We start from the raw sequence: 26,782 nt of genomic DNA, 5'->3' as shown, positions 1-26,782 counted from the left end.
GTAGAGATTGAAAGACAGGGTAAGCCGACTGACGTCAGTTAGATGGAATCTAGTCGATGGTCGAAGAGAGGGGGAAAAAAGAGGCAGGCGAAAAGGGTCCAGCCAAAGCCGCGACCAATGAAGGGGAGAGAACCTGATATCAGAAGAATCGGTGGTGTCATTCCATGATTATGAAATCGGGGCTTCGAGAACCGCATGACGTTATGTGTGGGGATCACGGGTTCCAACCCTCGGTTCACTAGATGACTATGTCCCTGGCTCTATGCTTTCCAACCTTTCTCAGATCCGGTGGATTGTAAGAGAGCATGTTCCTTGAACATGGAACAGTTTCGTTCGCATTTTCGTGACTTTTCATTGAAGTTCTTGTTCACTGTTTTCTACTGTATCCCACAAAATCGCCCAAACATCCATCTAGGTAGTCGACCAGCCGGGGGATATAAATAGGTCGAATCTTCAAGTCACAATGCTTTCTTTTTTTTTTCTGTTTACAAGTGAATCATATATGTACAGGCGAAGAGGCGTAGACGATCTACGACCTCCCTCGCTCCCTACCAGATCTGTCAAGGCAGGTTCCAAGGCCATATCTGTCAAAGACAAGTTCAACGACCTGGGTTCATAATGATGGCACCGGCCCTCCCAGGACAATCACTTCAATCGTTTGGGGCCGGCATTCAAGTCACGCGGATCCCCCCTGGCTCTCCACAAACACACGTCAACATGACGGCCCATGGAAAAACCGGGGTTGAGCAGTATGATCGTAGGCCACTGCGATGAGTGCGCTCGCCGCAAACGCTAGTGACCCAAGCGCTCCTATCCTTATTACCCATCAAACATACTTTCCAAAGCCACTCTTGACGTCGGCCATGGTGATGAGTTTAGCCTGGAGGTTGGACTGTTTTGATACAAGTGCGAAGCGAGCGCCGGAGAGGTGTGACGCGCGTAATCAAACGGTCTTGATACAATCCGCTACTCGATTGCTACACGGCGTCCCGTTTTATATCCTCCCATCCGGCTCACCCTTGAATCTCTGTACTCGTTTTTGTTCCCAGTCGTCCAAGTCCTTGGCCATCAGCCTCTGCAAGCATGGTCAGTAATTCACCCAATCTCGGTTGTAGCTCATAGGCTGGGAAATCTGCCTACATAATATTCCTCACGCTCATCGCCAACAACTCTTCGCCGTGGGTTTCGCTTGATTCCCTCTTCTCCATCGGGTCCCTTGAGACCAAGTTTGAAGGCCTCGTCTTGACTGACTTGCTGGACTTTCCGATCGTAACGCTCGTATCGCAAAGCCGCCGCAGGAGTCAGCACGAAGGAGCCGGCGACGATTACGGCAATGAACGGAAGTCCGAAGAGGAGGAAAGGGTGCTGAGAAAGTCTTGCTCGATACAACGCGCCTATCCGTTCTCCCAGCGAAGACGATGCCGTAGGGGCCCGACGGAAAGTTTTGGACTGAAATGCAGGCATTTTTATTCTCACAATGCAAACACGTCAGATAGCAAAAGGCTGCCGTGCAGGGAAAGTGAACGAAATGCGTCACCGTAGACCAAGAAAAGAACCTGGGCCAGACAAGTAGAATGGGCCAACGCCCCGGGATCTGCGGAAGATCAATGTTCCGGCGGCCGGGACTGAATTGTTTGGGCTCGCATAGCTTGAGCTTCGTCAGTCCCTTTCAAGTTTCTTGCGTCCTGGGACCAGTTTGCAGAGGTCAATCCTCATTGTGGCTTCTCACATTGAACCTGACATCTTTGCTTTCCTGTCTGGAACCTTCGCCCTCATCCCCCTCAATCGCGCGCGCAAACGTTCTCTTTTTTTCTCCCTCCCCGGCAACACGCTCTTGCACCTCGAAACTCACGATACACGTGATTGTACCCAAGATATAGCATAGCCTCCAAAATGGGGTCTCTTTTCGGTGGGAGTGGCCTTGGGAGCTCGACCTCCCAATCCACTAGCTTGTTCGGATCAGGTAATGCGACAAGTGCATTTGGAGCTACATCTGCTGCAGCTCCTCAGGCTGCGCAGACCTCTTCTCTTTTCAATAAAACCCAAACTCAGCCTCAGTCTCAGCAGCAACCTGCCCAATCTTCTATGCTTGGGCAGACCCAGAATGCCTCCGGGTTGCCTCAAGGACGAGTTTCCGCCCAGGCCACACAGCCAGCGTTTTTCAATAGCTTATTGGAGCGCGGGAAGAAGCGACCATTATCTAATGCTGGCCAAAATGGTAACGGAAACTTCGAGGAAGTTCCCAGTCTGCAATTGGGTCTTGATGATATCCGAAGAAAGGCAAGGGAGCTGGGCACGTCGGGTAACCAAGATCCTCAGCAGAACGGTACAAAGGCGTGAGTTGGCATCCTCACACTGGCATTCATTTTTTTACTAACTTCCTACTTCGGTCAAATACAGTCGCTACCTACTCGCATCTTCTGGCATCTCCCCTGGTCGGGCGTTACGAGACCTCCGCTCTCTGGATCCCCAGGCATCTTTGGCCGTAACAAGAGAGACTGAGAGTTTCGACCCTGATAATCAGAGGTTTCTGAGAAATATTCAGCAACGTGGCCGCCAGGTGATGATTGCGGAAAGTCTCTCCAGGGCCCAGAGAGATTTCGATACCTTCTTGGAAGAGAAAGTGGAGATGGACTGGGAGGACCAACGTCGGAAGATCTTCCAGCACTTTGGACTCTCCCAAAAGGATGAATCTGCCGCAGGAGACATGAGGTCGGCAAGCCGGGGAGCCTTTGGTCGATCGGCCAAACAATTTAAACAAGCGGGCGCTAGTCAAAGCCACGGGCCTTCAGCTGCATCCCGCCGCAGTATTTTTGGTCGCTCTGCTTTGGAAAAGTCCGTTATCGGTACACCAGGAACTGGTCCGGCCAGTCGACAACTCTTCGAGGACCCCTCGGATCGAAGTGAAGGGCTGGCTGCACCGCCACCCGATCTCCGCTTCTTGCGGGAGAAGATGGGTAACTACGCAGAAAAGGTTCAGAGTTTGAACGTGGCTCGGCTACAAGGGCAAGCATATCCCATCCTCCATGAATTCGCGCAGGTTGAACTGCAGGACGGCGGTGATGTAAGACTCCTCAATTTCTCGCCTTGACCTAATGTCGCTAATCACATCGTGCAGGCACCTCGGCAGCTCTTCGATGCTTATCAGGCTTTGATCCGAATCATTCATGAGAATCCGGTTACGACCAGCACTTCTGACCCGAGTGCTGTGAAGGAACGGCAGTTTGCCTCTGATTATCTGGAAGAGTCATCCAAAGGTCAAATTGGAACCAAGCTGAGGAGGCAGATTATTGAAGGCTCAAGGGGATATCTGGAACATACATTCTTCCAGGAGGTGGAGAGTGTCATCTCTAAAAACCCGCGCGAGGCACAACTAGGTGGTATCCCGACCGTGATCAACAAGATTCGAGCATACATCCGCGTTCGTGCCGCGAGAAAAGACCTTGCTCCCGATGGAATGGAATTGCAGATGGTCGGGCAAGACTATTGCTGGATCCTTATCTTCTGCCTCCTTCGGTGCGGCTTTGTCACCGAGGCGGCCGAGTACGTGAGCCAAGATCCCGGGTTCCGGTCTTTGGATCACAAGTTCGTGACCTATATGACGACCTATGCTCAAAACAGACGACTTCCTCGGGATTTGCAGCAGAAGATCAATGGCGAGTACCAGCAGCGTTTACGAAATGCGCCTGACAACACCATTGACCCCTATCGGATGATTTGTTACAAGATCATTGGCCGCTGCGACCTCTCCCGCCGCCGCTTGGATGGTGTGAACCAGACCGTTGAGGATTTCATGTGGTTGCAATTCAGTCTTGCTCGAGAGGATGATCGCTCTGAGGAGGTAGCCGGCGACGTATTTGGTTTGGAAGACATTCAGACCGATATTACTGAAATTGGACATAGGCACTTCAACAAGAATCAGGATGGACCTGGCGGATATGGAACTTTTTTCATGCTCCAGATCTTGGGAGGAATGTTTGAGCAGGCTGTGGCCTATCTAGGAACTTATTCGCCAGTCACTGCAGTCCATTTCGCGGTCGCATTGGCGTACTATGGTCTCCTGCGTGTGTCAGACTTCTACGCTTCTGGTGAAGAAATTCGTAAGCAACTCCACTATGTCCCTTTTCACAAGCTGTTGAGCTTCCAAGCTTCAGGACTTGAGAAACTGACTTCGCCTTCTTCTTCTCGTTTTCAACAGTTTCTTTCACAGTGAAACAATACCCTCAGATTAATTTCGGGTATCTCATCACTCAATACACTCGAGAGTTCCGCACTGGCAATGTTGAAGCTGCCATTGACTATTTTGCCTTGATCTGTCTCAACGCGGATCTACCGGGCGCTCTAGGCAAGTCTCAGTCATCAGTTTGTCATGAGGCCTTGCGAGAGTTCATCCTCGAGACGAGGGATTTCGCCAAGCTGTTGGGCGACATTCATGCAAACGGTACCAGGATCAAGGGCGCCATCGAGCAGCGCCTCGATCTGATCAACTTAGTGGATCAGCAAGACTTCCTGAAAAATATCACTATTCAGGCCGCGGGCGTGGCAGACGACAAAGGCTTGATCACCGATGCAGTGCTTTTGTATCACTTGGCTGAGAACTACGATCGTGTGATCGATATTGTGAACCGGGCGCTGTCGGATGCCATCGCAATTGAGCTGGGAGGAACCATGCCGAAGCTGCAACCTCTCCGACCGAGAGTCGAGCAGACTCAAGCAGACACTGTGGCACCCGGAAGCAGTCTTAGCTTGACCACCGTGGACGATCCCGTCATCCTGGGCAAGAACATGATTGGTCTCTATAATTCCAACCAGATGTACTTCGACAAGATCCGTCAGATTAATCGAGACGCTTGTGGGCTCCTCCTTCGCATGATGGAAGCTAAGATGGAGGTTGAAGCAGGTAGATGGGCGCCGGCACTCGATGTAAGTGTTCTCTTCACTCCAAGTCATCCGGGTCCCCCAAGCTAATATGTTGTACAGCACATTGATCGACTGGGGGTCCTCCCATTGCAAGCTCAAGGCTCGATGCCGTATATTCGCAGTGCTGCTCAGGCATTCTCGTCTTTCCCGGAGATCATATCCCGCAATATTGGACATGTCATCATGTGGAGTATTGCATGCATTGGCCAGGAGCGTCATAAACAAGTCTCGGGGCCCTATGAGACTGATATGCACCACGGATTTTCAGAGCAGTTGTTGAGTATGGCGAAAGACCTCATGGTCTTTTCTGGAATGGTTAAGTACAAACTCCCGCCAAAGGTCTACGAGGCACTCGCCCGCGCTGGGGCAGACATTGGTGCATATTAGATTGCAGATGAGCTCTCTTCATGTACCTTTCTTCGATAATACAGTATTTGATGCTTGATTCGCCATGTATGACTGTGCTCACCTGGCAATCTTTCACTTGTTCGAAGGAAACACAATACCTCGAATGGGCTCCGCGGCCCAACTAGCTTCAGATAAAGTATTTGCTTTGGGCACGACGGGTCAAAGTTTGACGTTAATTCCGATCAGGACTGCTGGTAATCGAGCTTTCATCTTGAACATAGTAATGAAGGCATGAAAATAAATATCAATAGCAACATAAGTTATACGGCAACATAAAATGCAAGAATCGTCTCCACACGATTTTCGCGGATGCGTGCCGCGTGTGCCAAGCCTCTGGGGATTTGTTCGAGATCACATAGCTCCTCCGCCATTTCCACATTCGTCTTGACCACTGATGGAGTGCGCATTTGCCCAGATGTTCCAGCACTCACGATCGGGATTCCGCTGATTTATCCCGGCGTGTGGCTGGTTCTTGCACAACATGAATCATGTCTCTCGCGCGTCGACCTCGAGCCCGCCGGCGATGGCATCGACGAGTGGCTCTGCTTCCCCACAACACGAAGACGGACGAACGAGAGATGGATCGGAAAATGGAGACAACGGGGCCGAATATGTGCAGGAGCTCGCGCGAGAGGATATGATGGAAAGCGACCCTCCACAGGCCGAGGGTACCACGCCTCCCATGAACTTGTTTGGCGCGCTTGAGAAACAAGCTCGACAGAGCGAAGTCTACGATTCCCCCATTCACGATGCATCCCGTGAAACAAGCGAAGTCCGGCCGAGGGCTTGGGGCGTCAATGCGGATTCTGCCCCTACTATGTTCAACAACCCACCAAATCTGTCTAGAATTCGCAGAGTCTTGTTCGAATGCCGAGATCCGATTGAAATCAGCCTCGAGGAATTCGAGACATACTGGCCATTTATTGATAATGTATGGGTGAAGCAGAGGTCAAACGCAAGCAAGGAAGGCCACTGTACCACCGATTACTATATGTGCCGGTTACGACGTCCGACACATCGCACTTCCGATACACGTCCCCTACCAGAAGGAAAACGTCCCCGCAAGAAACGTGTACGAGAAGGGGGTATGTGCAACTTCCAGATCAAAGTTGTTCGGTTTGAAGGCGCCTACTCAACGGTCACGATCGCGAGAACTCCGGGGAGTAGCAGTGTCCACTCTCACGACCTCGACTACATTGACCGAGTGAAGCGCAATTCTGGACTTATGGAATTTGCGAGGAAGGAATCTGTGAAAGGCTATCTGCCCTCATCGATCTTCACCAAATTTCAAGAGGAACCGGATAAGCTTCAGGAAGCAGGAGGTCGGTTCCTCACCGTGACGGACGTGCGCAACGTCTCTGCCAAGTGGCGCATTCAAAACCCGGAAGTGAAGCTTGTTCCTCACGAGGGCTACGAATACCAGAAAGGACACGGGATTGTGAAGTCTCAGAATGCAGATAGTAGCAATGACGCCAATCTACAGAAGCCCGCTCAGTCCAGGTCATCCCGCCTGCTGCCCCCAGATACTCTATCTTTCCCCCAATTCTCCCTCGACTTCCTTCAGCCCTATCTTCCCGACCATTCCGAGAAACGCGAGTTTCCCCATGTTACACTCTCCTATGCGTCTTCGATGGACTCGAAGATCTCACTATGCCCCGGGATGCAGACGGTATTATCTGGACCAGAGGCCAAATTGATGACCCATTACCTGCGCTCTCGCCACGACGCGATTCTCATTGGCGTCGGCACCGTTCTTGCAGATAACCCGGGACTGAACTGCCGCCTCGAAGGAGCTGGAGGATTTGGCGGACTGGGAAGGATGTGGCAACCACGCCCGGTAGTTGTCGACCCCATGGGCCGTTGGCCTATTCACCCGGAATGTCGAATGCTACGAACAGCCGTGGAAGGGAAAGGAAAAGCGCCGTGGGTGGTGGTGTCACCTGGAGCTCAGATCAACCCGCAGAGGTTGATGATGCTTAAAGGTTACGGTGGAGACTTCCTGCGGATTGTGGAATATAACCAGCATTGGCGCCTGCGGTGGGAAGCCGTCCTCCGAGCCTTGGCTTCGGAGGGTATCAAGAGCGTCATGATTGAAGGGGGTGGCACCGTTCTGAGCGAACTACTCAACCCGGAGTACACGAACTTCATCGACTCGATTATCGTCACTGTGGCTCCAACTTATCTCGGTCGCGGAGGTGTCGGGGTCAGTCCCGATTCCAAACTGGACCAAGAAGGTAAACCCAATGCCGCTTTGAATCCACGCGATGTGAAGTGGACGCCGTTAGGCCAAAACGTCATCATGTGTGGTAAGATCCGCGCACAAGACAACCCATGATTGTCTGATCGAGGTTTCGGAATTGTTCATGTAATGAGAAATGATAAAGATTAAATTCAACTTACAACTATAATAATCCAGACTGTCCAAAGTTGGCGAGGTTCAACTTGGGAGCTTCCTAGTCTCGGGTGGCCGGGAATGCCGCATTGTTCTTTATTTACCTTTTCTTTTTTTCCCTGCCGTGGCGCTTCCCTTTGTCTTGTCGCGTCTTCCCTTCCCACCCTTTCCCACCCGAAATTCCTCCGTTACATTCCCATTCCTCGCAATGCCTCCTAAGAAGGCTGCCCCAGCTAAGAAAGCTGCTCCGGTTAAGGGAACTCCAGCTAAGGCGACTAAAGCGGCCGCTACCAAGAAACCGGCAAAGGCTGCCGCTAAACCCGCTGCCCAACCCCAGAAGCCTGCTGCGACCGGCCGTCGCTCTAAGAAGATGTCGACTGAGGAGACAGTGAAGAAAGAGCCGGTTGACAAGTCGCGTAAAGCGAAGACTACGGCGCCTACCACACCCGCGTCGAAGAAGCGCAAGGTCGATGAGTCCGACGAAGAGGAGAAGCCGCGCGAGCAGGAGGAGAAGTCTCGTCCAGTGAAGAAACCTCGCGTTACCCAATCCCGAGCGCTCAAAGTCCCCAAGGCTAAGGTCGTCATTAACGAGGCCCCCAAGTCTCGCCTGCACGTATATGTTTGCGGTGAAGGAAGCTCCGGTGAGCTGGGCCTAGGCACGGCCAAGAACGTCATTGACGTGAAGCGGCCACGTCTGAACCAGCTCCTGGCGGCAGACAAGGTGGGTGTCGTTCAAGTTGCCGTTGGCGGCATGCACTGTGTGGCTCTGACCCACCGCAACGAGATCTTCACTTGGGGTGTGAACGACCAAGGTGCTTTGGGACGAGACACCACATGGGACGGCGGCTACAAGGACATAGAGGACAACAGCGACTCAGACTCGGATGATGAAGATAGCGGATTGAATCCAGTCGAGTCCACTCCCACCGCAATTCCTTCTGGCGCATTTCCCGAAGGAACTGTCTTTGTTCAAGTGGCTGCTGCGGATAGCGCGAGCTTTGCTCTTACCGACGATGGACAGGTTTATGGCTGGGGAACTTTCCGAGTAGGTCCAACAATGTCTCTTTCTTTGTTTCTTCTTTCAAAGCCCCCTCGCGCTAACCATCTCTTCTTCGCTTAGAGCAACGACGGAATTCTCGGATTTGACACCACCCATCGGGTTCAGAACACCCCCATCCTCATTCCGTCCTTGAAAAAGATCAAGCACCTGTCTTGTGGCGCGAACCACGTTCTTGCGCTGAACGATAAAGGCAGTGTATTCTCGTGGGGCTCTGGACAGCAAAACCAGCTTGGCCGCCGCATCATTGAGCGCAACAAGCTCCATGGACTGCTCCCTCGAGAGTTTGGGCTCCCGAAGAATATCGCGCACATTGGTTGTGGCTCCTACCACTCTTTCGCGGTTCACGCGACCGGAAAAGTCTTTGCCTGGGGCTTGAACAGCTTCGGTGCCACAGCCCTTCGGGATGGTGCTGGTGATGACGAAGCTGCCATTTTGCAACCCACTGTCGTCGAGTCGCTCACCGGGCAAGGTATCACCCAGCTTTGCGGTGGCGCTCATCATTCCATTGCACGGACTGAGGATGGCAAGTGCTTGGTATGGGGCCGCCTGGACGGCTTCCAGACTGGCTTGAAGATTGAGAGCCTTCACGACGACGCAGTCATCAAGGATGCACATGGACGTCCTCGCATTCTGATCGAACCCACTCCAGTTCCCGGTGTCAAGGCCAAGGTGGTCTCCGCTGCTTCCGACCACTGCCTTGCAATTGATGCCGATGGCCGTGCTTGGTCTTGGGGCTTTTCTGCTACGTACCAGACTGGACAGGGTACCCAGGATGATATCGAAGTTGCCACTATCATCGACAACACTGCCGTTCGTGGGAAGCAGCTGAACTGGGCCGGCGCCGGTGGCCAATTCTCGGTGTTTACATCGCCTGCCGACGAGTAATCTGGGTCTGCCCTGAGCTCTCTCCCGAGTCGCTAAATTCAGGTGGTCACGACCGTCTCTGTTATCTTCTGTTCCCAATTTTCTCTTCAATGTTCGGCGCATCAACTGTCAAATTAGCTCCACTCGTGTAGCCACCTTGGTCATAGTAATCTTGAACACAACTTCTCAAACCCAGGACCAAATATCGGGTGAAGCGAGTGCCTACGACACACGTGAACGTCTCAAGTATCTCGGATAGTACTCTGTATGAGTAAGAGCCTCCTTGAAAGATCTAATTGCGATACGTTCATCCTATGTATCGGAATAAAGTCTGTTACATAGCTGAATGCCAAGTGCCATCAAGGAGGATGTTCAATTCATTGCTGTCATAAAATATTATATTCTAAGTTCTTTTACAGCCCCATTTCGTTCATGGCTTCATATTCGGCATCAAAGTCATCGTGGTTGTTATTTGCTGGCCGCGACGTTGGTTCAGACATTCCGGGCATGATCTGGTCCTGTTCTCTGAGAAGATCCTCCAGGTCATCATCGTCCGGCTCCGGATAGCTGGCTAATGATCGGCTCTCGCCCGTGGGGTCTGAGATAAACAGTTCCGGGTCCGCAGTCGCCGACACAGTTTTCCAGGGCTTCGAGCCGAACGTTTCCTTGGGGCCTGTCGCCGCTGCGCCTATTTGATCAGAGGAAAGTCTTGTTGGAAGGTCAATGGTGTCTGCGATATGTCTAGAGACCTCGTGATCACCGAATGGCTTCGGCTTCTCTTCCTCAATCCATTCTCGTCTCATGGTCTGAATGCGTTTGGAATGACCCAGTTTCTCAATCATCGCCAAGCCATCTGCGAATTTTGCGCGTGGAAATAATTCGTCGAGCCATAGTTGGTAGAAGTTCAAAAGGCGTGCCGCATCCGAGAACTGTCAAGGAGGCGCGTCAATTCCAGGTCGGCAGATGAGTACCGGAGAGTCCGACTAACCTCATGTCCTTTGCCCTTGAATTTGAGTTTCCGCCTCGCGGTGCGTCGTAATTTGGAAATGCCTGACTGTGAAAGTAGACTGAGAAAGACCAGATTAATGGTGGTCAAAGAATGGTCGGACAAGGTACTCACCGGCCCTCGTCCAGCTTCGCTACTGGCTGTCTTTTCTTTGAGACTTTGACCTCGTCGTCAAGTCCCAGACCGAGAGAGGAGGGATCTCCGGAGGGTTTGGCTTCGTTGCCGTTCGATGCGTGGTTATCTTGAAAGATCTCATCCAGACCAACATCGTAGTCAAAAAGATCATTCAGGTTGACCGGAGAACTGGCTCTTTCATCATTCATGGCGAGGGTTAAATCTTGTATCTTGTATCTTGTATCTTGATCTCAAGAAGGCAGAATCGCGTCTAGTTTACCAGAACGCGACTGGTCATCACGCATCTGATTGGCGGTGAAGGAGCTGTCCGCCCGGAATGCGCTAAGCCCCAAAAAGCTAGCGCGGTCGCTCTCCTCCAACTTCCGAACTTCGACTCTGCACAACGACAAACCCCCTCCTCGCTCTCCATTGACGACATCATGGCTTCTCCCAGCTCGGCCATCGTGCCCCCTAAGCGGGCCGTCACTGATTATCCCGTAGGAGAACTGTCTCATTTCCATTTGTTTGCCAATGACTAATCCGTGCTCTATTAGCTTATTGATTCCGATCCGTACGATCTGCCCCGAATCTCCTCTGAACCAAACTCACCATATTACTAGGCATCTTCGTCGTGTATTCGGATATGCTCGTCCATCAGATTATGCGGTCGGTGCTGGTGCCGCCGCCGTTTCTCCCATTGCCTTTTGGGTTATGGAGCGAGTGAGCCCGTCGCATGTCGGTCGCGGCGGCTTTTCCCCCCGTGATGCGCCTTGCAACCGCCATTGGTCTTATTGGTGGACTTCACGTCTTCTACCAGCGATCCTGCCGTATGTATCTTAGACCCTACAATACCGATTGAGCCACTCACCAGACTGCAGAACGTTTCTACGGATTCACCGAGAACACCCGGGAGGTTGAGATGGACATGAGGGAAATGGTCGACAAAGTGAAGCAGGGACAGCCCCTCTACGGTGCCTCGAAGGTCTCTGATTACATTCAGGGTGTGGCTGCACGTAACTCTCGGTACTCGGAGCTGTTCATCCACGTTCTGCCGTGGTTCAACATCGTCAACCATGACCAGGTAAGCTCCTGCCCATTCTGCGCATTCTTTTGAGAAGTAGCCAATCGATACTAATGCTACTGTCTAGCACGGTGTCGACACGGCCAAATATTACCAGCAAGCAGAGCGGGAGTTGGAAGCCGAGCGGGTCAAGTCTGCATGATTACCCAGAAATTAGGTCGAAAGTTTGGCCTGGAGTTACAAACTTTTTGTACACATATCCCTTTTCGTGTTTCTTTTCCCACGGCGCGGCTGCAATTCTACAACGTTTTCTCTGATGAAGCGATCTCTATGGCTGCTTTGCATAGTCTGCCCTTCCTATCGGTCTGTGTAGACATAAAAATATTCATTTGCGCATTTGTAGCTAGTGTGACATGATTCATGGTTGAAACTCAGGATAATCTTAATGGCTTTGCCGGGACGCAGTTAATCTTTGTCCTCGAAAGTCGTATTAAGCTCGCGATTTTTCTTAGGCCGCGGGTTGGGCGCTGGTGGGATGGTCCGAACGTTAGCAAAGGGTTCGATGTACTCTTGTTCAGACACTGACCTTTGTCATTCTCCTGGATGTAGAAGCGGCGGAGAAGCATAATGGCTTCCTTTTGAAACAGTCCACCGTGCACGGGATATTGTGGATCAAGGGAGGGACTGCATCAAGTAAGCAAGCAATCAATGCATCGATTTGAACGAAGGATGAGGCCACCAACTCGGAATGCAGCTTCAGCACACCTCCAGTACCTCCGAATCGGTCATTAGCGCAGCCGTAGTACACGCGGCGGATTCGATACTGCTTGAGAGCTGAAGCACACATGACACACGGCTCGACCGTCACGTAGAGATCGGTCTCTTGCAAAGTGGATCTGGGATAGGTTCGCAGCAACTCTGCAATCGCAAGAAATTCGGCATGTCGCGTTCCCTTGGATTATTTAGCGATGTCATATTTATAGCCTTGCATCGTCGAAGACTTACATTCATGGACCGATTGGTGTCATTCATGCCCCGTCCCACAATTTGGTCTTTGTAGACCAGGACACATCCGACGGGGGTCTCGCCTGACTCCAGTGCCTTTTCACCCTGTGATATCTGTTCAGCGTTGAGTGTGATGGTATCGGAAAGGCATCACGTACCATTGACAGAGCTTCCTGCATGAAGTAGGCGTGACGCGAGTCTTCCGCTAAAGCGGAGGGCGCCAACTCAGATTCCGCGCCGAGCAGATCCATGACGAAGAGGTAATGACAAGTGATCCTTTGTGAGGGGGGTCGGTGTTGGGGTTAAACATCCATGGCTCTATTTGGGAGGGGTGCAACTGGAAGTGAGAGATGAACCGAACCACGCGAGATTTTAATCGGACCGCCCCTGGCCAAGGTAAATTGATCTTTCCCACCTAATTGCATTCCCTCAAAGACTAAGTCTATGATTCAGTGTATTGAATCGCAGAAAGATCAAGATTTCTCTATAGATTACTCAAGGGGAAAATGGAATAAAATGATATACGGGGGGCCCAAGCAAGGCCTTGAGATGTACGGCCTAAGGAGATAATGCAAATGCAAATGCTCCTCAAAAACCCCCAAATTTCCTGCCTAAAGATTGAAGAAGAATTTGATGGCTAAATCCAGTCATCTTGATGCTATCACTAATCATGTCGCATAGTTAGCAAATGTCTCTTCGGATGCGCTCGGGCAAAAGATTTGCTGTCTCCTTCTTTCGTGTTGCGTTTTGTGTTCTGCAAGCCCTGCGTAAGGCCGCATCTATATAGGATTAGAATGTTGTAGTAGTTCCGCTTCAACTAACCTATATCAAGTTTTTACGATCAAGTCGAAAAGCCCACGTCGTGGGTGTTTTTGGTTGCCTCAGGTGTCTATGTACAACTCCGCGTATCTGCCCTTCTCTTCACCAACCCGCGTCTACCAGCTTTTCAGCCCAGTGGCCATGTTCGTTCTCTATGGCAGCTAATGGAGATAACCCTCCTGGTCGCGAGCCTGTAAATGGATGGAAGCCCGCAGAGCCAGCCTCGTCCATCCTTGCGGCACATTTCGCTCCGCGTCTCGCATCCCAAGGGCACGAAGCGCAGCGACTGTCGCGAGACACCTTTTCACAGCTTCGGCAAGAACTTCTTGGTGAAAAGCATATCCAAATGCGTGCTGATGAAGGTATTACCGACATCAACAAATTAGTATGTATTGTTCTCCAGGCCGGCTTGGAGGCTAGTCCAACCAACAGCGCCTCGGAAGGGGATCTGGAAGGGCAGGTCTTTGACTGTCTGGACATCATTCAAGCAAGCATCGAAAAGGCCCCACAAGCTCTGTGGGACATCTCGGATCCGCTCATACTGGGCGAGGAACTTCAAGCGCCGTTGTTTGCATGGTTGATCCTTCGACTGATTAGGTTGGCATGCAACTGGCAATGCGAAGCTATTCAGGACAAAATTCGCCTGGTGTTCACCAGCATCGCTTGTTTGCAATATAAGCACGCTCTTTCATCTCCTTCCTTTAATGGCATTTCGGTATTCATTCGAGTTTGCACGTCGGGTCTGTTTGAGACTTCTGTCGATTGATTTGGTGAACGAGGCTAACGGGAAGCAGATATCATATCGTCACTGGGGGGCACCTCAGGTATATGACTGGCGAAATACCCGCCCCGTGAAGATATCAATACCAGCATGCAACGGGTCTCTTCTGACGGAATTGGACCACTTACACCTTCCTCGCGGTTTACTGGGAAGAAGTCTAACGCTGGGTACCTTCTCCCAAGCATTCACGCTCGCATTACTGTTGCTGGACTCATTTAGCCCCAAGGCGACCATCGAAAGCCTCGAGAAGCGCCGAGTCCTGATCCTTCGCCAGAATCTCTCTTGGGTACTCAACGGATACAATCGCCTACGAAGAGTATTAGTCAAATGGCTACAGAGTGCACGCTCGAAGTTGAGCTCAAACGAAGAGGAAACCTGCCTTCAATTTTTATCGTCTTCCCGCCGTTTCTGTGTGTCTAGGTCGACTTCACCGGCTCTGGCGTCGGACATAGGCTTGGCCTCGACTTGGGCTCACTGTTTAAGCGAATTAATCTATCCAAGTATCAGCCATGCATTTCTTGCAATGCAAGGTCAGATTAGTCACTATCTGGACGAATTCGTGCAATCAACGAGACACTCCAGTTCTTCTGCCCAGCTGCTGAGGGAAATAATTCTGCCGGCCCTAGCAGAGATCGAGGACCGGGATCTTGATCTGCAGTCCATGGATCCTTGCCTTTTGGTAATTGTCATGCTCAGCTTTAGTACATCAATATGATCTGACACAATTCTAGACCTCTCTTCAATCTCTTCGTGCCGAGCTGTTGGCCACCTCGACACCGGCAAGACGCTCATCGGCGGTCACATCAGTGGCTCTGGTGGAAGACTTTTCCCTTGCCAGTGACAAGCCCGGTGCGACAGGTCAAAGAACAGAAGAGAATGACAAAGCGCGCGCATCAAAGCGGATTTGCCTTTCTGGCGAGCTCTCTGGCCAGAATCTTCAACAGGGTTTAATGGCAAAACTATCTTCACTACTGGGCCATGACCCTACTGAAAGCTTGACGGAATTACATGCTGCAATTCAGTGAGTTCCAGTGGCTTGCCTGATGAATCTCAACAATAGCGTCAGTTATGACACTAACATTTTATAGGAGCTCATTCGAAAGTCTATCTGAATACCACAAGTCGGAGATTATGGAACTAATGGGCAAAGTTTCTTGCTCCATGACGAATAATTTGGTGCAGAAGCCGTCGATGATTGGAATGCGGGAGACTGTCTTTTGTCACGCCTGTGATGGTGAACGTCTCCAACCTGAAATGCTTCCAGAGAAAGAAACGCTTCAGTTTGAGGTGTTATGGTCAATATTCAATTTCATATTACCAAAACTTACACGCACACCTGGCCCACGCATCACTGCTATGGTGGCTTTGAAGAGAATCCTAATGCACTCTCCTGGCTCAAATCACATGCATCTTTCATCATCTACAGCTGGAGAATTCTGTCTTCATTCCCTTCGCAGCTCTGTCCGAGAGCTTCGGGTCGCGACCGGGTATGTCTTGGACACTACTTGTCATTTGTAAATGTGCTAATCCACTGGCAGCTATTCAATGGTAGCATTTGTGCGTTCTAATCTCCAACCGGACATCCGTCGGGCGAATTTTGTCATTGTATTGGAATGGCTGAAAAACCTCTCAGAGAAGGACGACATGCCTTTACAAGAAGCATGCGTTCTGACATTGTGTCAACTTGCCAGGTTTGTTTATGTGCTGCCTTGATTTCAAACCCCTCGCTCACTGGGTTCAAAATAGTGTCTCAGAAGATGAAGAGAAAAACATCATTCTCCTTCGTCTCCTGGAGTATCTCGGTCATCCAAATCCCTATGTCTGTGCCGTTGCCTACAATGAGGTATGTATAGCACTTCCAGATGTCGCATTGTCCAGTCAGCCTCAATTGCGTCTTTGCGCTTTATTTACACGGTTTCAACAAGCTAATTCGCCGAATTAGCTGTCTAAACTTGCGCAGCAATTTGCAGTGACTCCTGCTGGCTTGTTTCGGCCCTATTGGAGGACTTTGTCCGTGGTGATCGTCAAAAACCTCCAGACTCGCCCACACATGGCCGAGCAGCTTTGCGAATTGCTTGGAATGAAAGTGGATGGCTTCCTTCGTCTGACGGAGGTACATGTCCTCCCATATTTGGTTCTGACCCGGAAACGGGACATCATTTGCAGGATCGGGGCAAGTCGCAATGAAGGCGAATCGCCATTCGATGTCTGCTCCGAAAAGAACAATCTCGCTGCGATCCTTTCTTTCCTATTGTCTCAGCAATCGAACGACCCAGAGGCGATGATCATGTCTTTATTAGCTGAGATAGATCCTGCTTTCAGAAGTCGGACACTAGCCGATCTGGTTCGGATCGAGCCGATTCTTATCGCCTGTGACTTACTCAAAAGTCTCGGGGATGCTGGAGAGCAGAATAAGGAGAGAGTGAGTAGAATCTGCTTGAAGATCCCTCTTTAGGTGGGCTTGCAGCTAAATTCGCCAATCCAGTTCCATCAAGCACTTATGCGCCTGGCTACATTCGTTCCGCGGAAGTATGCTCATGGTAGCTCTTCCAAAAAGACAGACCTCTTAAGCCACTTTATTGAGGAACATGTTCTTGGTATCATCACTCAATTTGCAAATGCAATTAACGACTTCCAGGTGAGACAGACTTTGGCGGAAAAAAGACGAAATCTCAAAGCCATTGAAGAGATGATCAACATCTCTCAAGGCCATGTTAGCAATGCACTGCCCCAAGTCTGTGCCTGCCTCCGATCAGCACTTGATATTGAGGAGCTTTGTGACCACGCTTTTGCGGCCTGGAAGACCTTGATCAGCTCACTTAGTGAGGAGGATATCGAGCCGCTCATCGACCAGACATTGGCGATTGTCATCAGGTACTGGGATAGATTGACGGGAGACAGTCGAATTCATGCCTACCAGCTCATTGATCATATTCTGACAAATCATCCGAATTTGGTGAGAGATACCTTCAACACCATGCCCTCTCTTGCCTCGATTCCTGAACTGTCTTCGTTCGAAACCAAGATCAACGAATTGAGGACACAAATGGACGTTCGAAGCCAGTTCCTTGCCCTCATCCGGCGTTGTCAAAGTGAGAACGCCACAGTTGTTGAACAGGCTCTGGATGAACTACTGCCTTTTCTGTCAGGAAACGAGGAGTTCTTACACGTATCCGTTCTCAGCGAGCAGCCGGATCCTGTGATCGCTCAATTGACAAGGGCACTGCTCGACTGCTGTGTGAAGTTCAACACCAGTTCGGACTCGATCACTCTGCTGTCCTCGCGATGTTTAGGTCTCATCGGATGTCTTGATCCGAACCGAGTGGAGACAGTCAAGGAAAAGAGGGACATTCTTGTCCTGTCGAACTTCGATCGAATGGAAGATACGGTAGAATTCGTTCTGTTCTTCCTCCAGCATGTCCTAGTTGAGGCTTTCTTGTCAGCATCTAACACTAGAGCTCAAGGATTTCTGGCATATGCCATGCAAAATCTTCTCAAAATTTGCAATTTGAACACAGCAGTGACACAGCGAAATCGAGATCTTGATCAGGGCGACGAGAAATATCAGCGGTGGATGGAGCTTCCGGAAAGCGTCCGAAACACTCTCACGCCATTCCTGACCTCCACTTACACGGTCACTGTCGTCGGAGCGACCCCCAAAGTCGCATATCCTTTGTTGAGCAACAAAATGACCCATAGCGAGTGGCTTCGAACACTTGTACAGGATCTGCTCCAGGCGGGGAATGGTGACAATGCAAAGCTCATATTCGCAGTATGCAGCCGAGTCGTGAAGGGCCAAGACATCTCGATTTCTTCATTTCTTTTGCCATTCGCCATCTTAAACCGCATCGTGGGGGGAACTGAACCAGAGCTGCAGGATCTTCAGCATGAGTTGGTGAACGTCCTTTCATACCCCCTGCCTGACGCTAACAAGAGTGTCCGTGAGACTATCATCAGTAGTAGCCAGGTAAGACCTTCTCGGGCATGGAATTTAATTATCCGGATGCTGATTACAGTTTGTGTGTAGAGTGTTTTTGAGGTCCTGGACTATTTGTCGAGATGGCTTCAGGGGAAGAAAAAGCAGCTTAATAGCCTGAATCACCAGTCTTACCAATCCAGCCGCTCACACAGAGATGCTAATCGAGATGGACTTCTTGAAAAGTACACATCACAGGTCAAATCTGTCGAAGCTGTTCTAGCTGCTATTCCTCCAGAGGTCATATCTAAACGAGCCGTCGAATGCAAGTCATTTTCCAGGGCTTTATTCCATTGGGAGCAGTATATTCGGAAATGCAAATCGCAGCCGGACATGCAAGAGCGCTCCAGTACCGAGCCTCTCTATCAACGACTACAGGATATATACAGTCAAATCGATGAACCTGACGGCATTGAGGGCATTTCAAGCCATTTATCTGCACTCAACATCGACCAGCAAGTTCTGGAACATCGCAAGGCGGGAAGGTGGGCCACTGCACAAAGCTGGTACGAACTCCAGCTCGAGAAAGAACCGGATAATATCGATGCTCAATGGAACCTTGTCACCTGCCTCAAGGAATCTGGTCAACAAGGTAGCTCCAGCAATATCCTCTTATCTCTTTTTCCAACTAGTTGCTTATCATAATTAGACGCGATTCTCACCCGATTCGAGGTCATCAAAGACAACGAATCTGCAGCGTCCCGATTTTTGCCTTTCGCAGTAGAGGCATCGTGGATTACGGGGAGATGGGATAAACTTGAGGGCTATTTGGAGTTATCCGCAAAACAAGGTGCTGGGGATTTTAACGTGGGTATTGGCGCAGCTCTCAACATTCTTCGGCAGAATAAAGCCGAAAAAACTATTCAGATCATCAATGGGCTCAGGCTCAACGTTGCGAAATCATTGACTGCTAATTCTGTGGCCTCTCTCCAAACCTGTCATGATGATATGCTTCGGTTACACGCCCTGGCTGACATGGAATCCATTGCGAATGCAGGCGCTGTGGGTTCTAATCCGAGCCTAGACTTGCTAGGAGCTTTGGATCGACGTTTGGATGTGCTGGGTGGTTATCTTGCAGACAAGCAATACCTTCTGGGATTGAGGCGAGCTGCCATGGAGCTAGCGTAAGTGCATATAATCATCATCGTCATAATACTTGTTAACGTTTCCTTCAGAGGCAATTTTGCAAATTCCGATATCGCATCAGCCTGGCTCACAAGTGCTCACTTATCGCGAAAGGGGAACTTCACCAGTCAAGCATATCACTCAATGCTCAACGCGGCTCTACTAAAAGATCGATCGGCTACCATTGAACACGCCAAACTTCTCTGGAAAGATGGGCACCATCGCAAAGCAATCCAAACGCTTGAAGGTGCGATATCGGCCAATGAGGCTACTTCTGCAGCATCACTCTCCGCAGATGCCGATTCGGTATCATTCCTTTCTGGCCATGGGCAAAACGCGAATGTGACAGCGGCCCGGGTACGTCTCGTCAATTCAATCCCATCGATAAATTAGACGCTCATTGGTATATTTAGGCCCATCTCCTCCTGGCTAAATGGACAGACAGAGCAGGTCAAACCCACTCTCAAGTCATTGTTCAACGGTATCGGGAGGCTATCAAACTATACCCGCGGTGAGTTGAAGACTTCGCTCTCGGGGACTACCGGCTAATTCAGGCATTCAGATGGGAGAAAGCACACTACTACTTAGGGAAGCATTACAACAAGATCCTTGACTCGGAGAAGATCAAGCCCATGGGGAAGGAAGCTCAAATATAGTATGCATACCCTTTGCTACGGCGGGCCAAGTCAACTACTAATAATCCATTTCAGCCTGAGTGGAGAAGCTACCAAACTCGTCATTGACAACTATCTTCGCTCACTGACTTATGGGAGCAAATATGTCTTTCAGACGCTGCCCAAACTTTTGACGCTGTGGTTGGAACATGCTTCTATCGTCGATCAGCCAATTGATCCGAAACGAGGAGACAACGAGTAAGTGGTCCTCAATAGAATTGAATGGTTCTGCGTTGCTAAATATGGTCTTCTAAAACAAATAGAGACTTCCAGAGACACACAAAAGCTCAGCGACAGAAGAGCTTAGACGAGATGCACGCCCAGCTGAAAAAATACATCTCATCGCGCCTACAAGCTGCTTTGGTGAGCAAACACCTTGTCCAAGACCTCGTTGTTTTGCATTATTCGGGATAATAGGCTCACTCAAGTACAGCTCTTTACCATTTTGCCACAGGTGGTCGCTCGCATTTGTCATCCCAACAGCACAGTTTATGACCTCTTGACGCGAATTGTGGCTAAAGCCGTCCATAGCTTTCCACAGCAAGGATTATGGACAGTCCTGGCAGTTGTCAAATCGTCCAACAAGGATCGAGCGTCCAGGGGCTATACTTGCCTACAAAAGATCACGGTAGTTCTGACCCTCTGCCTGATACAAAAGATCCTACTAAGTCAAACAGGACTATACGACTAAACATAGATCAGAGTCATCGTCATCTGACATTCGCCGTATGATAAACCAGGGCCAAAAGCTTTCAGAAGAATTACTCCAGCTGTGCCTCGCACGCGTTGAGGAAAGAGCCTCCCGGGTCAACCTCGCTCGTCACCTTGGGTTCAACCACAAAGTTGCCCCGTGTCGCCTGGTAGTACCATTTCAAGCAATGTTAATTCCAAGTCTGCCCACCAGTCATGATTCAGAGTACCTGAAGGGATTCAGGGCTTTCCCACGAGACCCGACAACTATAGAGGGCATGTGAACCTCACTGATTTGCTGCAATGCTGAGCTAACTGGTAACAGCCGTACTTGATGAGGCACAGATCTTGAACTCCCTCCAAAAGCCACGGAAGATCAGTATTCGAGGATCTGATGGAAAGATCTACAATGCACTTTGCAAACCTAAGGATGATCTGCGCAAGGACCAACGTCTCATGGAATTCAACAACATGATCAATCGGTTCTTAAAACGGGATGTCGAATCGAGCAAGCGACGAATGTGTAAGTTTTTCCGCTCAGGATCTTTATTACTTATGAAGGTCTAACTCAACGGAGACATCAAAACTTATGCCGTGACACCGCTCAATGAGGAATGCGGTCTGATTGAGTGGGTTGACAACCTCCGGACCTTGAGAGAGATCATCATCAAAAACCTGCGCGAGCGCGGCGTTGCACCAAACGTAAGATTTTCGGCTCTTTCGCGGCTTCATTTGACTGACGAATTCACAAAATAGTATACGGAGATCAAACACTACCTAAATGAGATATGTGCAGACCGTTCGATGTCCAAGTTGTCATTGTTTACAACAAAGATTTTGGCCAAGTGAGACAGACTCGGCTTGGTTGAAAAGCTAATTGATGCTGATGAAGACAGGCTGCCCCCCGTTCTTCATGAATGGTTTATCGAAATGTTCCCGGAGACCGAGACATGGTTCTCGGCGAGGTTACGGTATACGAGGTCTTCTGCGGTCATGTCGATGGTCGGATACGTTCTGGGGTATGTACTGTGCCAGTTGCAGCTGTTCCAGCTTGCGTCGAGACGATCTTGTTCTAATGTAGGGATTAATGTTGGAGTAGGCTTGGCGATCGACACGGAGAGAACCTTTCGTTTGAAGAAGGGACTGGAGGCATTCTGCACGTTGATTTCAACTGTCTGTTCGACAAAGTAAGAGAACCCAAAGTCCGGGTTGTACTACACAAGGGCTAATTTTACGCAGGGTCAAACGTTTGAAAAACCAGAGGTAGTTCCATTCCGGTTAACGAACAACATGATTGATGCCTTTGGTGCCTATGGATACAATGGTAGGCTTGCCAGAACTTATGTTTGTGAAGCAGCAACTGATCCTCGCCGTATAGGGCCTTTTCGGAGAACCTGTGAGATCACCCTCAGTCTTCTGCGGCAGAATGAAGATGCCCTGATGACCGTCCTCGAAACCTTTCTGCATGACCCAACGACCGACTTTATCGGTAAGAGAGTGAGTACGATCCCTCCTATCACATAAGGCCAGTCACTGATGCCGATCTCATCATAGCGCCGCACTCACGTAAGTGTGCCCGACACCCCCGCCGGAGTCTTGGAAGATGTCCGCAATAAACTCCGGGGTTTCATGTCCAAGCAGCCGATCCCACTCTCAGTGGACGGTCAGGTGGATGAGCTGATCATGCAGGCGACCGACAAGAAGAACCTGGCGTCCATGTATATCGGATGGTGTGCCTTTTTCTGAGCCTGAAACACCATTTTGTTTTTCCGACGTAGCCTTGATATTATCTCAATGATTGTTACAGATATCAGTCTTTCAGCCACTATGGTGTCTTTAGGTGCTCTCGGGACAAATTGAATATTCATTTGTTGACTTGGAGTTCGAGTAGGTCAGACATGGAGCAAATTAAAGACGGAAGAGGAGCGATTGCAATAGCGATGATGTGATCTTGCTGCGGAGTCTAATGACGATTGCGACTCCGGCTTCTTTGCGGGCTCCGACTATCGCTCCGGCTGCTGTATCCGTAGCTACTATAGCTGGGGCTTCGTCGACGGCGCTGCCGTGGGCTTTCGGTGCGAAGGCTGCCTCTTCTTGGTGGAGACCGCGAACGAGAATAAGACCGAGAGCGCACAGGCGATCGAGATCGAGAGATTGAAGGAGGCCGGTAGACATCATGTCGCTCGGTAGGCCGCGCCCGACCGCGCCTTCGTGGGGGGGACTTCGCATATGATCCCTTGCCAAATCTGGGGCGACCGCCATTGCCTCGATTAGACGCAGGAGGGGGTGATTGTGAAAACGTCCGACGTGGAAGAACAATTGAAACATTCAAATTGGCCCCGTCTAGTTGGGCTTCGTGCATATGAGCGATGGCAGCCTCAGCATCCGCCGGGTCGTAATACAAAATGTAAGCGGTCCCTCGGTTGGTCATGACTAGAACACACAGTCAGAGACATATCAGTTTAAATTGATGATCAGACACGATGCTTTCAAGCCCTCGGGAAGAAATTCTCACAGGAACGATTGATGGGAAGATCCAGGTACTCGATGTCGCCAAAGCTTCCGAATATCTCGCGGATGTGATTCTCCGTGACGTTCTTGGTCAACTTCTCCACAACGATCTACCAGAATTACGATTAGCAAAAGAATTTGCGCGAGCAATGGTCAGCTCTCACTTTTGCGCTCCTCGGAGGACTTTTGGGGCTGGGTGTTCTACTGTAACTCCGGCTGCGGTAGCGTCGCCCACCTCGGCTTCGACTGCGAGTTCGTGATCGGCCACGGGAAGAAGATCGCGATCGGCTCTTGGGACGGTCGCGAGCTGGAGACGGGCTGCGCGTGTCTTCACGGGGGGGGTACGGATCGACGCAAGGAAGAACGCGCCGGGCCATGAGAAGAGCGCACGGGCGAGCGCTCTCGTGAAGGCATGGACATTGGATGTCAGAGTTGAGAATATCTTGGGGAGAAGCAACAAGGATGGATGCTCAGGTGAAGAGGGCAATAGTACGTGTGCAGGTGAGTGAAGTTGCAGGCGCAAGTCGCGAATCCAGGGCACTTTGATCCTTACGCTAGCCGCATGAGGTAATCACCTTAGGTGAGTTTGACCGGGATATTCGAATGCTATCTAGAAACATAATCTGTTACTTTATGGGGACTCAACACTTGAGGATCCTAATTCCTTCATCTTCTGTCCTCTTAGGACTGTCCATCTCTCCATTGCTCGTACTCCGCAATGACGCTGTCCGTGATCTGACGCCGCACCTGACCTAAGGCGTATGCAAAATGCTTCGATTTCACATTTTGTTCTTGTTGAGTCTCTTCCTCTTCATCCAAGGCCGCATCTCCTGCAGTTTCACATATGCTCACCATCTCTGCTCCTGAATAGCCGTCGGTAAGGGTCGCCAGTTCGTCCAGGTCCACTTCCGGATCGACAACAGATTTACTTGACCAGATCCGCAAGATTTCCTTCCGCGCCTCGAAATCAGGTGGTCCAATGTATAGAATGTTGTCCAAACGACCGGGCCGCATGAGTGCTGGGTCAAGAACGTCTGGCTTGTTCGTGGCCGCGATGACCAGCACGTTCCGCATTTCTTCAATGCCATCCATCTCGTTGAGCAAAGTCGTCAGAACATTCACACCGCCGTTGGAGCTGCTGCTACGTCGAGAGGCAATGGCGTCGATCTCGTCAAAGAATATGATACTGGGTCGTGCCGCGCGAGCTTTGCGAAAGATCTCTCTCAACGACCGCTCAGACTCTCCGACGTACATGCTCAGAATTTCTGCCCCTTTAACAGCCAAAAAGTTCAACCCAGCTTCCGTGGCCAAGGCTTTGACAGTCAAGGTCTTGGAACAGCCGGGGGGGGCCGTAAAGAAGAACTCCCTTTTTGCTTTTCACATTGAGCCGTTGCATCCGTTGGGGATACTGCAACAGATTGTTAGCCTTGATGCCGATCAGTTTGATGACTGGAAATGTTTCCTACCTTGAGGGGCCTTTCGACAGCCTGCTGTAGGCGTTTTTTTACTTCGTGCTGTCCACCAATATCTGTCCATCGTACCTTAGGAGTCTCCAAGAACACCTCGCGCATAGCTGTTGGCCGAATTTCTTGCAACGATGACATAATATCCGTCTCTTGTATCACGAGATCGACACTCATTTGCCCCTCATTTTCTATGTTGGTAGACAAAACGGAGTTTTGAGGGGTGATGTCCTGCTCCAGCAGCTGCCGTTGACGGGCTTTCCGACAAATCAACTGCAGCAAAGCAAAGAGGTCCGCGCCGACGTAACCATGTGTCTTCTCTGCAAGATATTCAACTAGCTCATCGGTCAATCCAGCGGAAACAGGCCCACGGATCGCACGAAGTATTTCTGCACGGTCCTGTGCCGTTGGAACCTGGAGCTCAATCTCTGCGCCAAATCGATGTGGAGTTCTGAGCGCCTCGTCAACGTTGTTTGGATGCCTGGTTGCGGCCACAACCAGAATTGACGCGCTCCGAATCGCGTCCAAGCTCTCGCAAAGAACGGAAGCCAGTGACTGAGACTCTAGAGAGGTTCGCTTCGGTGCGACAAAGTCCAATTGGTCGATTATGATTACACTAGGCTTTGAGCGCGCAGCATCCTGAAAGATATTGCGAATCTTCAGCTCACTTTCGCTGACACTTCGACCAAGCGATGAGGTTCCAATTTTAAAGACTTGTTTCCAGCCAGCTTTCTCAATCTGCTCCAGCAGGGCCGTCTTTCCCGTTCCCTTTGGTCCGTAGAGAAGAATACCCCGGCTGTGCTCATAGAATGACGGCATAGCCGGTTTGCGTGGATCGATATTGAAGTCGGACAGGCTCTCGTTAATGTCTTCAATCTGTCGCGAGAGACCTCCCAGGTTTGTAGACCGAACGGTGATATCGGAAGCGGAAGGCTCCTCGGGTGCTTCCATCTCCGTTCCGATGCAGACCTTGGTATCCTTCGTGAAACGGAAGATGGTGCGATTGGGGCTTGGATTTTGGGCGTGTATGTTTATCAACTGGAAGCACCGACGCTGGCCTTTGAGTTCCAACTCGAAAGTGAGGCCTGTAGCGAGGACTTCGCATCTCAGAAGTTGAAATTCCAAAGCCCATTCCCAGTGGCAACGTTCCTCGGCAGCTATCGGTCCATACCTTGCGATTTTCTCGGAATCAGAGCAATCGAGCAGGAGAACGGATTCAAGATCATCCAGAGCGCCGTCTATCCTGCTAATACCGACTTTCTCTCCAATCTTAATTCCGTAGCAGTCCTGGAGAGCCCTCGAAGTTTGCACCACGGTGCTTTGGATGTTTTCCACCGCAGTCCAGGCAATCGCGGTCTTCGGGGCTCCTTCGGCAGAGGTCAGACAACAGAGATCATCGGCGCGGAGCCTCAACGCAGCCAGGGACGAAGAGGATAGGTAGACCCGAAATGCATCCTTGTAATCACTGCGAGCCTGTTTTGACAACGGCCGAGCGGTGAAACTGCGAACCTCGGACATTTCGCGCAACTCCTGGCCAAAGGTAACTTTGAGCTTTGTGGCATACGAGTATCGGCGATTCAGGACTAGAAAAACCTGTAAATCATATTGTAAGCTTAAATGACTTGAACATGCGGGTCTTCAAGCTCCCCGAAAGGGGGCGCGCCCTGTAGTCCTGGACAAGAGACAGAGTGGACATTATGGAGGAGATGAAGTAAGAAGAAGCTCACAAGATCATTGAAACGTGCAAAGAAGCGACATTTGCAGAGGGGAGGTTGCTCGCATTCAAATTCAGATGGTGGGGGGAAGATCTTATCGATAGTAAAAAGAAAAGTGGGCCGGGACATGCCTAGTCCAATACTTCGCGGTACTTTGCGAAACTGCTGCACGGCTACTTTGCTGTCTCAGGCATGACATTTACCCATTTTTCTAGACCTCTGCCTGTTCACGAGATAG

At 50.5% G+C, this 26,782-nt stretch overlaps 11 protein-coding genes across 11 annotated transcripts; 6 read left to right on the top strand and 5 right to left on the bottom strand.

Annotated features, from left to right (window-relative positions):
• Positions 1-994: 994 nt before the first annotated feature.
• N7477_001477 (cytochrome c oxidase assembly protein COX16) lies at positions 995-1,464 on the bottom strand (the record flags this gene model as incomplete). Its single annotated transcript, XM_056963140.1, has 2 exons — positions 995-1,075; positions 1,141-1,464. The coding sequence occupies 2 exons, from the start codon at positions 1,462-1,464 to the stop codon at positions 995-997; spliced, it is 405 nt and encodes a 134-aa protein (XP_056826059.1).
• Positions 1,465-1,881: 417 nt separating this feature from the next.
• Positions 1,882-5,307, top strand: nic96 (linker nucleoporin NIC96; the record flags this gene model as incomplete). The annotated part of the gene is made up of 5 exons (XM_056963139.1): positions 1,882-2,336; positions 2,401-3,064; positions 3,119-4,100; positions 4,163-4,923; positions 4,981-5,307. Coding segments are annotated over 5 exons (3,189 nt in total), but the record flags the coding sequence as incomplete, so codon positions are not given.
• A 502-nt stretch (positions 5,308-5,809) lies between these two features.
• N7477_001475 (RibD family protein) lies at positions 5,810-7,663 on the top strand (the record flags this gene model as incomplete). Its single annotated transcript, XM_056963138.1, has 1 exon — positions 5,810-7,663. The coding sequence occupies one exon, from the start codon at positions 5,810-5,812 to the stop codon at positions 7,661-7,663; it is 1,854 nt and encodes a 617-aa protein (XP_056826057.1).
• A 265-nt stretch (positions 7,664-7,928) lies between these two features.
• Positions 7,929-9,665, top strand: N7477_001474 (RCC1 domain-containing protein; the record flags this gene model as incomplete). The annotated part of the gene is made up of 2 exons (XM_056963137.1): positions 7,929-8,765; positions 8,841-9,665. 2 exons carry the CDS (start codon positions 7,929-7,931, stop codon positions 9,663-9,665), a joined length of 1,662 nt encoding a protein of 553 aa, XP_056826056.1.
• A 392-nt stretch (positions 9,666-10,057) lies between these two features.
• N7477_001473 (Chromosome segregation in meiosis protein 3) lies at positions 10,058-10,973 on the bottom strand (the record flags this gene model as incomplete). The annotated part of the gene is made up of 3 exons (XM_056963136.1): positions 10,058-10,573; positions 10,633-10,711; positions 10,765-10,973. The coding sequence occupies 3 exons, from the start codon at positions 10,971-10,973 to the stop codon at positions 10,058-10,060; spliced, it is 804 nt and encodes a 267-aa protein (XP_056826055.1).
• Positions 10,974-11,204: 231 nt separating this feature from the next.
• Positions 11,205-11,987, top strand: N7477_001472 (putative NADH-ubiquinone oxidoreductase 21 kDa subunit; the record flags this gene model as incomplete). Its single annotated transcript, XM_056963135.1, has 5 exons — positions 11,205-11,261; positions 11,319-11,335; positions 11,385-11,499; positions 11,636-11,845; positions 11,913-11,987. The coding sequence occupies 5 exons, from the start codon at positions 11,205-11,207 to the stop codon at positions 11,985-11,987; spliced, it is 474 nt and encodes a 157-aa protein (XP_056826054.1).
• A 263-nt stretch (positions 11,988-12,250) lies between these two features.
• N7477_001471 (nucleoside deaminase) lies at positions 12,251-13,041 on the bottom strand (the record flags this gene model as incomplete). The annotated part of the gene is made up of 5 exons (XM_056963134.1): positions 12,251-12,312; positions 12,372-12,469; positions 12,529-12,737; positions 12,791-12,895; positions 12,949-13,041. The coding sequence occupies 5 exons, from the start codon at positions 13,039-13,041 to the stop codon at positions 12,251-12,253; spliced, it is 567 nt and encodes a 188-aa protein (XP_056826053.1).
• A 722-nt stretch (positions 13,042-13,763) lies between these two features.
• N7477_001470 (uncharacterized protein) lies at positions 13,764-17,329 on the top strand (the record flags this gene model as incomplete). Its single annotated transcript, XM_056963133.1, has 10 exons — positions 13,764-14,324; positions 14,610-14,800; positions 14,892-15,069; positions 15,122-15,411; positions 15,479-15,877; positions 15,929-16,081; positions 16,137-16,233; positions 16,333-16,812; positions 16,876-17,264; positions 17,311-17,329. 10 exons carry the CDS (start codon positions 13,764-13,766, stop codon positions 17,327-17,329), a joined length of 2,757 nt encoding a protein of 918 aa, XP_056826052.1.
• Positions 17,330-17,436: 107 nt separating this feature from the next.
• N7477_001469 (phosphoinositide-3-kinase-related protein kinase family protein) lies at positions 17,437-23,745 on the top strand (the record flags this gene model as incomplete). Its single annotated transcript, XM_056963132.1, has 20 exons — positions 17,437-18,357; positions 18,418-18,958; positions 19,016-19,490; positions 19,542-19,848; positions 19,905-20,002; positions 20,054-20,146; positions 20,202-20,363; positions 20,429-20,528; positions 20,599-20,793; positions 20,843-20,891; positions 21,181-21,378; positions 21,433-21,557; positions 21,612-21,700; positions 21,752-21,874; positions 21,955-22,042; positions 22,095-22,179; positions 22,234-22,352; positions 22,410-22,585; positions 22,886-22,930; positions 23,592-23,745. 20 exons carry the CDS (start codon positions 17,437-17,439, stop codon positions 23,743-23,745), a joined length of 4,143 nt encoding a protein of 1,380 aa, XP_056826051.1.
• A 302-nt stretch (positions 23,746-24,047) lies between these two features.
• Positions 24,048-24,620, bottom strand: N7477_001468 (ATPase; the record flags this gene model as incomplete). The annotated part of the gene is made up of 1 exon (XM_056963131.1): positions 24,048-24,620. The coding sequence occupies one exon, from the start codon at positions 24,618-24,620 to the stop codon at positions 24,048-24,050; it is 573 nt and encodes a 190-aa protein (XP_056826050.1).
• A 167-nt stretch (positions 24,621-24,787) lies between these two features.
• On the bottom strand, positions 24,788-26,347 carry N7477_001467 (ATPase; the record flags this gene model as incomplete). The annotated part of the gene is made up of 1 exon (XM_056963130.1): positions 24,788-26,347. One exon carries the CDS (start codon positions 26,345-26,347, stop codon positions 24,788-24,790), a length of 1,560 nt encoding a protein of 519 aa, XP_056826049.1.
• Between the last annotated feature and the right edge of the window lie 435 nt (positions 26,348-26,782).

Source organism: Penicillium maclennaniae (genome assembly GCF_028827695.1).
Source record: "Penicillium maclennaniae strain IBT 15551 chromosome Unknown utg000002l:1.0-2354659.0:1.0-2356205.0, whole genome shotgun sequence".
Classification (NCBI taxonomy): Eukaryota; Fungi; Ascomycota; class Eurotiomycetes; order Eurotiales; family Aspergillaceae; genus Penicillium; species Penicillium maclennaniae.
Note: the sequence above shows the minus strand (reverse complement) of the source record. Positions and strands in the feature narration are given on the sequence as shown.